This window comes from Physeter macrocephalus, chromosome 11 (assembly GCF_002837175.3).
Source record: "Physeter macrocephalus isolate SW-GA chromosome 11, ASM283717v5, whole genome shotgun sequence".
Lineage (NCBI taxonomy): Eukaryota > Metazoa > Chordata > Mammalia > Artiodactyla > Physeteridae > Physeter > Physeter macrocephalus.
In genome coordinates, this window is record NC_041224.1 from 174,405,996 (window position 1) to 174,419,553 (window position 13,558).

The 13,558-nt window shown below is 35.6% G+C and overlaps 1 protein-coding gene and 1 long non-coding RNA gene across 10 annotated transcripts in view; both read left to right on the plus strand.

The window, feature by feature from the left end:
• Positions 1-10,311, plus strand: part of PAPOLA (poly(A) polymerase alpha) — a 61,126-nt gene extending 50,815 nt beyond the window's left edge. For 4 of the 9 annotated variants that reach the window (XM_055088701.1, XM_028496375.2, XM_055088705.1 and 1 more), the window contains 3 exons: positions 2,528-2,590; positions 4,471-4,545; positions 6,647-8,838. In XM_055088701.1, the coding sequence (XP_054944676.1) occupies positions 2,528-2,590; positions 4,471-4,545; positions 6,647-6,742 (234 nt within the window). In that variant the 3' untranslated portion in view covers positions 6,743-8,838. Of the gene's footprint in view, positions 1-2,527; positions 2,591-4,470; positions 4,546-6,646; positions 8,839-10,212 lie in introns of those variants that run through there. The other 5 variants (XM_055088703.1, XM_055088702.1, XR_008618741.1 and 2 more) reach the window with 4 other exon arrangements.
• Positions 10,312-11,172: 861 nt separating this feature from the next.
• LOC114487112 (uncharacterized) overlaps positions 11,173-13,558 on the plus strand; it is a 10,448-nt gene continuing 8,062 nt past the window's right edge. Inside the window, exon 1 of the long non-coding RNA XR_003681834.1 lies at positions 11,173-11,230. This is a non-coding gene — a long non-coding RNA (uncharacterized lncRNA). The remainder of the gene's footprint in view (positions 11,231-13,558) is intronic.

The window sequence follows — 13,558 nt, forward strand, 5'->3', positions numbered from 1 at the left end:
GTATATCAGTACAATGCTTGTAATTTCATTTGCACTTACCTTGGTAGAAAACACTCATGTTTCATGTCTAGTTTAGAGAGGCAATAGGAATATAGGATTTTTTAACTTAGTACGGAAAAATTTAAATATATACAGGAGAATCCTTTCATGTACCCATGTACCCATCATGCAATTTCAGGTATAGTGAATTCAGCCACTATACCCTTAATTATCTTTCCTTTGCATTTCCCCTGTACTTGTATTATTTAGATGCAAAATCCAGACTTCAGTCATATCATTTCCTTAGGGTTTTTTTGTTTTTTTTTTTTTTTTTTTTTTGCGGTACGCGGGCCTCTCACTGTTGTGGCCTCTCCCGTTGCGGAGCACAGGCTCCGGACGCGCAGGCTCAGCGGCCATGGCTCACGAGCCCAGCCGCTCCGCGGCACGTGGGATCTTCCCGGACCGGGGCGCGAACCGGCGTCCCCCGCATCGGCAGGCGGACTCTCAACCACTGCGCCACCAGGGAAGCCCTCCTTAGTATTTTTAAAATCATGTATCTAAAGATAATAATTACAAAGAGAAAAGTATAAACAAAGTAAACCCACCTAAAAAAATGAACAGTTCATTAATATCAAATATCTAGTCAGGGCTCAGATGTCCCTGATTATGTCATTGCTGCTTTTTTTTTTTTTTTTAATAGTTTTTATTTGTTCAAATCTGTAAGTAAATTAGGATCCTTGATTCATGTTTCTTAAGTATCTTTAAAAATATAGGTTCATCACTCCCCACCCCCTGCCCCCAGTAATTTTCTGTGCTATGTATTTTCTCACAGTTTGAGTCCTGCTTATGGCAGCTCCATGGAGTTGACTAAGAAAAATAGAATTTTAAGATATGGAAGGGATCTTAGGATTTTAGGATATCTCATAGACTAATCATCTCCTCCTTTCCCAGAAGAACTTGAGGTTCAATAGCTTTCCTGTTTATAAAGCTAATTAAAGTCAGAGCCAGGATTAGAACCCAGGCCTAAATCTCATGGTGCTAAAGTTGAAGAAGATTATTACAAATATTCTGATTTTGAAGGTCTCCTACTGGGTCGTTCATTCTCTGTTAATGAGTACTTGGTATTAGAAATTTTAGTAAACCAGAAAGAAACACTGGTCCTACTCAATTAATAATATGCTAACATGTATACAGATGGAGTTTCAGGTATTGTCAAGTACTTTAGTTCTACTTAATTTTTATCACGTACTAAAGCTTTTCAAATACATATGGATGGTAGAAATGTAAAATAAAAATAGAAAAAAGTTTGCCTTGTCACCTGAATTATATGGCTACATGATGCTATATGTATATATATATTTAAAGTTATGGAATATTTCAAACATGTACAAAATTGTAATGAACAAGTTACATTTACATCACTTAGCTTTAATGGTTAACAACTCAAGGCCAGTCTTCTTTCATCTATAAATCTACTCCCTTTCCCATTGTTATGAAGCAAATCCCAGGCATGTCATTTCAACCATAAATATTTCAAAAACACATCTACAGTATATTATCACCATATACATTTGTGTGTGATATATATATCGGTACATATACTGATCGGTGTATGTATACACCGATCAGTATATGTACCAATATTAATAATGATTCCATAGTGTCACATATCCAGTTGGTATTGAAATTTGCCCAGTTGTAACTTATGTTACTATTTTTTAAGTTTGTATGTTCGCAGGATACAAATAAAGTTCTTACGGGAATTGGTTGATATTGGTGTTAAATCTTTTCTACTCTGTAGGTTAGCCATGGTTTCTATGTCTTGTTTTAAAGCCACATTTAAAATTAAATTTTAGTTCTGCCTAGTAAAGAGAGCAGAGAAATTAGTGCCGAAATTGTTTTTCTTAAGAAAGTGATGTTTATTGCACGTCACTGCAGGAATGGGGAAGTATACCCGTTTTTGGTTTCCCATTTCCCCTCGTTACCAAAAAAATATGTTGTTTGTTTTAAATAGCATTATAATAAATCAGAAAACATAAGACCTGAGGAGAACAGTTTTCAGACCTCCTTCAGGATGTTAATAAGACTTACTAAGCCAGGGGGATTCTGTGGTTAAGTTTAGGAAAGTTAAAGAGAAGATTCTTTCTAGAACTTCTCAGAACCTTTTATGTGCTAATGTGTGTGAATCTCCCAGAAAGGGGGTATTCCAAGCTCCTAAGTTGTTTGATCAAGGAACTCTTTTTTTTCTCTTCCTTACAAAACATATTTTATGCACTTAGTGGTTTGGGGAATATACTTCAGGTGGTGGTGATCAACAGTAACAGTTTTCCTCGTGTTCTTTTTTAAAATTTTGGTAGAAACTGAAGCCAGATTGGTTAACATGAAGAAATAATTTTAAGTGAACCAGTAACCTATTTTAAGGACATACTTGATCGATCTTACAGGTTAATTATTTTTATACTTTAGAAATTTTTATAAATTAAAGCATTGATTGGCAAATAATCTAAATTTTCATTTTAGAGAATAAAGCTTTTTTTTTTAAAAACAGGATGAGACAAGTGACGATGCTAACTGTCTTGCTTTGAGTGGACGTGATAAAACAGAAACAAAGGTATATACTAACTTAGCCTTGGAATACATACACAATTAAGAGTACAGCAGATGTGACAGAAATGTCTTTATAATGTTGCACTGTATTTCGTTCTGTAGGTTTTAGGTTTTCAGTATTGTTTTTAGAGAAGCGTTTGTCCCTTTTTAATGTTAATTTATAGCACTGAAATTTACTTCCTCAAGTGTATGAGGTCCTACTAGACGTGGGGTTATCTGGTGGATACTAGATGGAATAGAGTGATGAGTGAGATGTTCCTGTTTTTAGTGGAACTTATATTTAAGTAGAGAAGATAAGGGGTAGAAGTGGTTAATTAAGTTATCAGAGAAAAAGTAATTGAGGATGGTGGGGGTGGTGAGAGGCAAGACTGCAGAATTAGTAAAGGCTTCATAGAAGGAAGACATAGGATTTGGGGTAGTCCTTGAAGGGTACATAGGATTTGGGGTAGGACAAGATGAGAAGTTCGTCTCACTGTTGCGGTGAGTGAGAGTGTGGTATGTTTAGAGAACCAGTTTTTGGCACACAGTTCTGGCCAGAAGCTGTGGCGCAGGGGGCTTGAATCAAGGTAAATGGGGTGGGAAAGATTGGTTTAGCCCAAAGTATTAGACTTTGAACATCATTTTTTCAGAAACTGAAATGTACTGAAGACTTTTAACTTTTTTCTCCTTGTTGTAGAAAAATTGGAAATCTTCCTCCTTTCCCCAAATTATCCTGATTTCCATGATAGATATTTTAGCAAGTATTCTTTTGGTGTCTTTCTAGATTTTGTGTGTGCATATATACCAGTGCGTTTTGCTTTCAAATCTTTATTCACTCTGTAAACCAAGAAAAATGGTTCATGCCATTGCATAATCGACAGATATTACTAATAGCTGCATAGAATGCTGTCTTAAGGCTGTTAACCATATTTTGTTCAACCAGTTCCCTATTGTTAGCAATTGTTTCTGCTAAAAAAGGAAGTTGCCCTTTTCTACTGTAATGTTGGCTGTAGCTAAATACCTGCCATCCATTTATGTTTATTTTATTAGGATAAATTAATGAAAGAGGAATTACTGGGACAAATAGATGCTTTTAAAACTTAATATGTATTGCTAAGTTGTGCCTCAGAGAGACTGCAGTCTTCCATTTCTAGTACACTGTTTACCCTTTTCAATTTCATAGGAGAAATTTGGTATTTCATTGTTTTATTCTTTATATAGTTTTATAGAAATTCAAATTTTTGTATGTTTATTTTCATTTGTGTGTGTGTATATGTATTATTTTTGGACGCTCCTTTAAAAAAGGTTAGAGCGGTGGAATGACAACAGTTCACCCTGTATTTTCTGATGATTCTTAGAGTAGAATCAGTGCATTGGTTATTGAGAAGGGGATGTGAAACCCAAAGGAAGGAGGAATGTTTTAGAGACATTTTCTACTTTTAATTAAAGGCCTGGGAGCAGTGTTTGTGCTTCTGGGTAATTTTATTTAATAATACTGAATGGATTTTATTTTTTTCACATAGCTAAAGCTGAGCTTGGGTTTATATTCCGTTAATTATTGTCTGGGCAACGTTTTATAATATGCATGTACGTGTCTTTAATTAGTGCTTGTTTACAATGTCCAAGTTGGAGTTGGTTGGAAAGTCATGAGATACTTCGACCATGCCTTATAAGGTTTAAGTAGGCAAATAGAAATTTATGTGTATCTGAGATGGTTAAGTAACCTACGAGGCTTTTTTTGATGATTAACCCTTTGATGATGATAGATGATTTTGTAATGTAGTTACGTCTTTCTCTTGATCCCTCCTGTCTTCCAATTTGTCTTTTTTATTAGCCACCAAACCCAGTTATGTTCTTTTATCCTTTTTTAAGTCTCTTTCCTCCCCCGTCCTCTTTGTCTCACAGGAACAACTTGATACAGAGACAAGTACAACTCAATCAGAAACCATTCAGACAGCGGCTTCCCTGTTGGCCTCTCAGGTACTAAGTGCAAAAAGCAAGGAGAATTTTATAAATGTTGTTAAGATTAGTGTTGTATAATGAATTAAAATGAGCATATACAGAAGTTTAATAAAGTTATCTTTGTGAAAGTAATTGCTAGCCTGCAAATGTATTTATTGCATTCAGAGGTGGAGCATTGGATGTGAGGGAACCGTTCTTTTGCACCATCAGGATGCTGACTCATCCCCTTATATATTGTTTGATATCGCAGATCATTTAAATGCTCACTGCACAATGTGTAGTCTTCACAAAGAGGTTTTGTTTATAGGTCAGAGAGTGAAATTTAAATTAGAACTTAAAACCATTCTTCATAGATTTTTTAAAAAATACCTTTTAATTTTCAAAATGTGCTTCTGCCTCACTTTTCACCTCTGATTTTCAATTATTAATCTAGTGTAATCCATAGTTCTTTAAAATTATTTTTACATTTGTCCTAGAAATTCTACTTGTGACAGTCCCTTGCATACAGTAGGCACCTGGACTCTTTTCATTGATTTGTGAACCTTCATTTTGTTTGTGAAATAATTGTTTTCTTCTTGAATCCTTTCAAATTGAGTGTACTCCAAAGTCTAGGTCAAACTCTGACATAAAGTGAATATTTTCTTTAAGTAGACATTAAACTGGTTAACCTCTACAAAACAACTGAGGTGACAACTGCTGCCCAGTGATGCTGCTGAACTGATGATACAGTGATACTGTGCTGCTTTGTGGTTCAGAGTTATTTTAATGTGATCAGTTTACAACGTGTTTTTGCTGGCTGTTAACATTCATAGTCCCTAGTGATATAAATACTATGACTACCTTCTGAAATGTCTTCTTTTTTCATAGCCTTTACCTAATAAAAATTTTGTGGGGTGGAGTAACTCCCAACAACATCAGGAAGTGTTGTGCTTGATACTGATACATGGACAAACTTGTTTGTCAAACTGAAGTTCCGTGGTTGTAATTGCATGCCTTTTGGTTTGCACATTAATCTCTAGGGAACTATTTTCATAGTTTGTCTTATTGACTTCATCGCTATCATGATTCGTACCCTGGGTGTTTGCCTTTTAGATATTTTTATAAGGAATTAGAATTTTCTTTCTAATGAAAAGATCCCTAGAGCCACTGAGAGAAAAATCACCCAGTTATATAATATAAAAGGGATGATTATATTGATTTTAAAAGTTTTTTAAAAATACATCCCTGTATTTGGTGATATAAGGGGCATATTTATTTCTGGGGAGGTGATTATAATACTGTGACTGTGTCTAACAGTGAATCCTTGTTTTGAGATAAACTTGAAATATTTACAGATGAAACGATAGGATCTCTGGATTTGCTTCAGAATAATCTGGGAGTGAAGATGGGAGGCCTGTGGATTGGCTTTGATTTGACAGTTGATGAAGTTGGATAATGAATACATAGGCATTCGTTATATAATGCTCTATTTTTGTGTATGTTTGGAATTTTCCATAATAAAACACTTAAAAATGCCATCTCTATGTTTTTGGATGTTAAACAAGGCTTTGTGATTTAATTGTCTTTAACATAATAAAACCTCCCTAAACTTGGAATAATCAAATTATTGCTGAGTTGTGTAGATTTAATTTTTGACTTACAGGGTCAGAAAATAATACATTCACTACTGTTAACTGCTACTGCTGCTCCTGTGTGTAAGGTGAACTTTAAGTGTTCTCCCACATGGGGGTGCTCCAGTGCCAGTTAGTATTACAGCTGTTAGTGTATTACAAGTAAACATAACTTAACATGAACCTAATAAGTATATTATAGGTGATTGTTGGAGGAGTGTGTTTATTAAAGCTGTATTTGAAATTAGCTTTTGTATATTGCTAAAATATTACTAAAATATTGCTACTTATTTGAAAATTTTTACAAGTGGTAGAACAAAGAATTTCATAGTAACAGGCCTGTTTGTTTACACTTCATTGTGAAAACATTTTAGAGTGTTTTTCTTTAAATTTTTAATAGTTAGGATAAGGTCCTATCCATTTCTTAGGAAGTAAAGCAGTGGGAAGGAAATCTCATTGTTAAGTTATAGTACTTTGAACAATGTTGTGTTCTTTGCTTTTATTCTCAGAAAACATCCAGTACAGACCTTTCTGATATCCCTGCTCTCCCTGCAAATCCTATTCCTGTTATCAAGAATTCAATAAAACTGAGATTGAATCGGTAAAAACAACCTCAGGGGTCCATAAACAATATCTGCCAACTCAACCTGTTGTCTTCAAATGCTCAAAAAGGAGAATGGAGGGTACAAGACTAGACATGACTGAAAATGGATTTAGGTTTTTTTTGTGACCTCCCTCACTGGGCTAATCAGCACTTGATCGGAAGTCCAGGTTAGTATGTGAAGCCAGGAGTACTATTATTATTGTGTTAGCAACAGTTGCATTAACTATTTCAAAAAATTACTGCCTAAAAAAAAAAAAAAAACCTCAAGCTGTATTCGTATTCATAATTGACATCTGGACTGGGTTTATGTTTGCTGCATTGTTTGGAAAACTTGCAATACAAACTGGCATAAGAATTCCTTGTTGTGATGATGCACTTTTATGTATTTTTTTTTTTTTTTATTAGAAAGTAGAACTAATTTTAGATTTTCAGCTTGATGGGTTTTCATTTTTTTCCTGAAGAATTTCCTTTATCATCAGTCTTCAAATTGGATGCCATTGTGCAGTGGTGTACTGTTATACTTCAGAGAAAGGATAAGAGTACTTTATCCTTTAGTGCTGAACATCTAGTTCAGTCCCTATGAGGTAGCTGTAACCTTTAAAAATGAAATGTCAACTCTAGGGTATATATTTGACATTGAAAGAATAATTAGGAGATACTTCATTTTGATGGGGTCATGATTAAGAAATGCTATATTGGTTTTATTTATAGAATTGTTTAGAGTGCATACCAATCAGTGATCAGCCAACGAATCTTTTTCTTTGAGCTTGTTAAAGCTCCATATTCTTTTGCCTTCAATATCTTGTCTTTGAAACAAAGGTTTCGCTCCCTCCCCGTTCTTTTTCTTTTCCCCTTTTTGCTTGTATGCATAAGGTAGGACTTCTTTCATAAAAAAACAAAATGCCAGTATTTTCTTAAGCCATGGTGTGAAACCAGTGACCCTGTGGCCACATGGCACAGAACACTAAATTTTGGTCCCATGGCTGAAATTTTAGGGTGACTAAAAATCATGCCTGTGAAACATGATATCTGTCTTGGACGGCCATTTGATCTCTAAATATGAGGAATTTTGTACACTCCACAGAACTCCTGTCTATGGTAAAGTTGATTTTCAATTTTAAACGTGGGCAAAAAGGCATTTTCTCCAAGAATTTTAAACAAATTTTTATTTTTAAATGGTTGATCAAAATTTGTCAGTAAGTTTTACATGTAGAAACATTTAAAAATCATTTCTAGCAAGCACTTGACATCTAGTCAGCTCTCTACTCCTTTTTTCGTTTTGTTTTATCCTATCAGTAAATAATTCCACATAATTAAGCAGCAGAGCATTCATCTTTACAGAATATGAGGGATGCCAGATGTTGATAAGCTTAGTTATTCTTTCTTAATCTGGACAAAGCAAACCTAACAGATTTTTCTGATGAGCATGTTTTATGAATCCTCCATTGTGCTCCATTCTATCACACGTGCATTTTTCATGTTAAACTGCAATTACTTAAACTCTCCCCCTATCCTTCTAAATTAATTTTCCGAAGTTGGAGTGTAGTCTTTTCCCCCTTAGGCTGTGCATTAATTGAGGCTTTCTTTTCACCATACTTTGTAATGTCTAGTATACAGTATTTCTACTTCCCACATCTTTGCTCTGCACAGTCACCTTGCCCTTCCTCCTACCACCTAAGAAGAAAAGATGGTCAGACTAACAGGTGAAGTCTACAAGGTGTCTGTGTGTTCTGTGTAGCTTCAGAGTTAGATTGAAATTGCCAGGCACAGATTTAGTCTTGTCATTTTGTTTACACGTTGGGGAAAAAGAATTCAGTTTATTAAATGTTTCATGTAACTGCACCCAAGTTTTGCCAAGCTGGGAACTTGGACCTTTTCTGTGTAGTGACTTTTTAATTCTAGTTTTCATAACTTGGAGATCAGACTGTTGCTTTCGCATGATGTACGTAGTGTCTCATGACTGGAGTTTGCTTTGTTTTATAGTATCTGTACTCCTTGTATTTTTCAAGAGCTATTTTGTAAACAGATGATGTATTTCTCCATTGAAAACACAATAAAAAAAAAAAAACAGCACAATCCCACAGTTGGCTGGTTTCTTTTGACTGTTTTTGTTTTTTTCAGTGATATTGTTATTTCTACTTGTAAGTTATAGCTCTAAGTGAAGATTTGTGAAAGAATTTACTTTGGTCACATTTAGAAAAGATCTATATCTGGTTAATTGTGCCGTTATCAGCAGCCTAGTGTTTAATTGATATCTCACATAATCAGGTATTTGTTTTTCATATAATTGATCATTAGGGAGGAAGACATGAATGTAGTACTTAATAATTAACTTTTAACTGACCCACCCTCGAAAATATTTATTCTGTTTATATGGACACTGTATCTTTTCTTTGTATTTATTCCATGCATGTAGACAGTGTGCTGTTGATGTGCTGCTTTTTCAGAGCTGGTGGTTTTCAAAGCAGTTGGTGCTTTATCTCCAATGTCAGCAGGTGGCACTGTTGTTTTTCAGTGAATTTAGGATCCTATGTTTCTCATTTTACTAAACGCAAATCAGATTCTACATTTCTTAAACCCTTAAATGGTCAACATACTGAACTATGGTATGGGTTAGGAATGAACTGCTCTGTATGCATGTGTTGGCCAGCTTTTGAGTATGGTTATCTTAAATACTTTGAATGGAGGGATGGACCTCCTTATGTTAGGTTATTTCAAGGGACATGCAATTGTGCATATTTTCATTCCTGAAATTCCGAATTCTAATACCTTTACTCTATGTAAAAATATATGACTTCAATGTAGAATAACCTTTTATTAAAATAACATTTAACTTTGGGGACTATTCAGTAAAAGGGAAAATATTGTAAAAATTACCCTTGACACCATTGTTAACACCTACAGAATAGAGCTTGCCATACTTCCTCTACTTTGACAGACACCTAAACATGGGAATGAATATCACAACTTTCTGAGTTTTATCACCCACCTTTTGGCATTTCATGGATCTTGCTGAATTAGTAAAATGATAATTGAAAGTTGTGTTTTGTGGCTTTGGGTATATTCTGGAATAAAGTTTGTATTTTTCTAATTAACACCTCTTTTTTTCTCCACACAGAAAAATGTTTTAGAGCTCTGTGTAGTATTAATTCTGGCTGCACTCAAGGTGGCAATAAATGATCAGCAGCTCCAAGTAGTAATTGATATATGAAAGGATAAATCATTAATATACACCAACTTGTAGACCAAGCCCTGGAAATAGTAACTGTTAGTGCACTTCAGTGCATTTAAACAAAAAGATAAACTGTTTACCTAGAAAGGCATTGAACAATCCTTTGGTTATACTTTTGCCTATTTTAATTCTAATAAAAGAATAGTACAAGGAAAATTAGTTGCCTTTTAGCCTGAATTGTATGTTTTGCTTTTTTTTTTTTTTTTTTTTAATTCTCCACTCTGTTTCTTTTCTGTTAGCTTTTCTTCAAACCAAAATCACAAATGGATGCTGTCTCAGTGCAGACCTGAACTTGGCAAGTGAAATATTAAGCGTGTTCTATAATAAACATGACCTTCAGTCATTTAGAGAGCAGTGGTCTGTTTAATTCTGTGTGGTGTCTGTTTCCCATTTGTAGAAGCAGTTTATTCATCCTTTCTCCGTACTCATCAGTTTAAAAATTCTTGTGACATTTTCTATAGCTTTATTGGCACCAAGAAAGATGGCATCAATATTTCTGAGCCATGTATCTTGGAAGTGATTGTATGTACTTAATTCTAGAAGTGATTTCATATACTTGGGAAGTCGTTTAAACTTCTGCTTTTCTTCATTAGAGACATGCTTTTGTCTTAATGTTCTGGGAACATCATTGCAGCTGATCAGACCATACACATACTTGTTGAAAAGGATGGAACTTTAAGTGCATTGTTCCTTTCCTCACCCCCTCCCAATTCACAGAACTTTCCTTGAAAGGGTAGAATTGAGGCTGTGCTCAAGTTCACATTTCAGAAAGCTCACATTTGTTTCGTGAAGGGTTGTGACTGTAATTGTACTTTCTTCTCCAGTTATCATCTTTTTAAATACTTCACGTTTTCAGATAGCTAAAAATCATATCAACAGAGGGCACAGTATTGTTTAGGGTTTATAGAGTTTAACCACCTACTATTTAAAATGTTAATGTTGAAAATATTCATACTTTAACATAACGTAAATAAGACACTTTTTTCCTGTTTTGGGTATCTTTAAATTTCACTAGTAGGTGAAATGAAAAACAGAACAGTCTGTGTGTGTGCTCCAATCAAAGCTTTATATTTTTTGCTATGATATTTCTAAGGTATAGGATAATGCCTTTAATCAAAAATAGTCTCCTCCTTGCCACCCAGCTTAAGAGTTTTTGTTTATGTGTTGTTTTTGTTTTTTAGTGGGGAGAATGGATTTATGCTAAACCCTCCACAGTCCATCTTATGGGTCCCAGCATTGACCAGGGAAAGCCTAAAGGTGTGTTGGTTTTGTTTCACATTGTAGAATAAACTGAGGTCTAGAAGCCCCAGAGCTGATTCACCCTGGCCTTCAACTTAACACTCTACCACTTTGATCTTAGCAGGTCCTTTTCCACTGAGCACAGACATCACAGCCCTAAGACAGTTGACCTAAGACACACTACAGCAAAATGCATTATTTAGAACAGTGTAAATTCAGTTGTATAGTATCAGAATCTTTAAAAACATAAAAATTTGTTTTACTTATAGATACGGAATATTTTTCAGACAATCGCATCAGTAGATTGAAATACAAAACAGATTAAAGGGAAGCCCATTAAAGGTAAATTCTGCCCTATGGTGGGTTTAAGTCTTGGGCTGAGTGTAGTGTAATTGACAGTTACAATGATAAAGTATCACTCTAAGTACCGTGCATCTCAGTATTTGGAACTATCTAGCCAGTATACTCAGTTTTTACTTCACTTGGATGTTTTAAATTTCATATTAGTCATGTGATTATGACCCAATTAAAAAAATAAGTCTCTTACAAATTCTTTGCAAGCTTTTTAGAAGCATTTCCTTTCATTGATTTGTAAGGTGCTATTTTTTGACCAACAGATTTCAGTCCGAAAGTATGTATTTTGAATAATTCAAAAAGTTCAGTTTTATGGGTTTCAGGTCATTGCAGACATTTATCTCAGCCTTGTATGTTTTCTAATGTCGTATAGTCCTTAAAGATATTTTCAGGGGATATGATACATTTTATGGAAATGCAAAATAATACAGTCATCTCTGGAGAGTGAAATGATCTTGTGCCCCTGCTGTGCCCCTCTTCAGTCGCCACGCACACACACGTGTGAATATTTGGGTTCTTTTCAGAGTTTAGGCGTAAGAAAGTGGGTAGATGCGTTTTAGTGTAAGAATGTAAAATGTCCCAGCCTTGTGCTTGTTCCTCGTGGAGGCTGTCTCTCCCGCGGCAGAATAACCCCTCCACGCTTTCACACTGTGTGGAACCTGGCGCTGTGCGCTTTCCACAAGTCTGGCATGAAAATTGCTCCTTGTTTGCGTTTTCTGACTGCAGCGGAGCTGTTGGTAAAGAGATTGATGATAAAGTTGTGGAAAGGAGACAGTTGGGCAGAACTGCTCCCCGTGAGTGACAGAGGGCACGATCTGCCTTCACAGCCGAGAAAGCCGCCCCCAGCAGAGAGCCGGCCGTGCCCAGACCGTGTGCCAGGACTGTTAGAAGGGGCGCTAGTGTACTGCTAGGCCACTACAGCTCTGTAACTTAAGCTTGGCCTCACATTTCCAGTCTTACCTAGTTTGTGGGGTGCTCAGGGCAAATACATTTGCGAGTATGACACATTTCCCAACTGTAAAATAATTATTTTTGCAGATTCTTAAAAGTGCTCGGAATTCATTCTGATTTGGTTTAGTAAAGTTAACTTTTACTTAGAAAATGTCACAGTTCTTATAGAAAGCCTAAGTTGAGCAGTCCCCTTAGAGTGTTAGGGGAGTCAAGTCTGACAGCCTCGAGAGTAAGCATTGGCTGCAGTAAGTACTGGTTATGGGGTGTTACGTATCTTGGTCATAATGATTATCACTGTATATATTTTTCATCTATCACTGCTAGTAAGCTTGGGTGACTGGCATTCGGTTCAGCTGTTCTCTTTTTTGGTGTGGTCTCCCTGATAGTCCACAAGAATTTTTGGCACTCTCTGATAAACACTGCTTTAAAGATAGAGATTCTGCCTGTGAATTTTTAAAACCATTCTAGGTACATGTTTTCTACTTTATTTTTCTTGAATATGAGACTATCTTGGACAGCTTTTTCTTTTAAGGAAACTACTGTATTATTGTGGCCTTTGTCTTGTTAAATAAATGACCCAAATGTGGACACTTTAGTTTCTTGACAATGAAAATTTTTGAAAAAGTTAATTTTGCAGGTATGGTCTTTGCCTCTGCAAACGTGGTTGGATTGGAAGTATGTGTATCTATCATAAGGCTTAAACTTTTTTAAAAACACGTTCATAAAATCTCAAAATGAGAAGGAACCTGATGAGACATCTAGTTCATTGTATCTGTGACAGGCTTATCCATTTCTGTTGATGGAGGAGTCCATATTTCATCATTTCCATTGCTGGGCAGTATTTAAAATTTTAGGTTGGGCTCGTAGTGATTTCCTTGATCTTCAGTAATCTACTTTTTTTTTTTTTTTTTTTTTTTTTTTTGCGGTACGCGGGCTTCTCACTGCTGTGGCCTCTCCTGTTGCGGAGCACAGGGTCCGGACACGCAGGCTCAGCGGCCATGGCTCACGGGCCCAGCCGCTCCGCGGCATGTGGGATCTTCC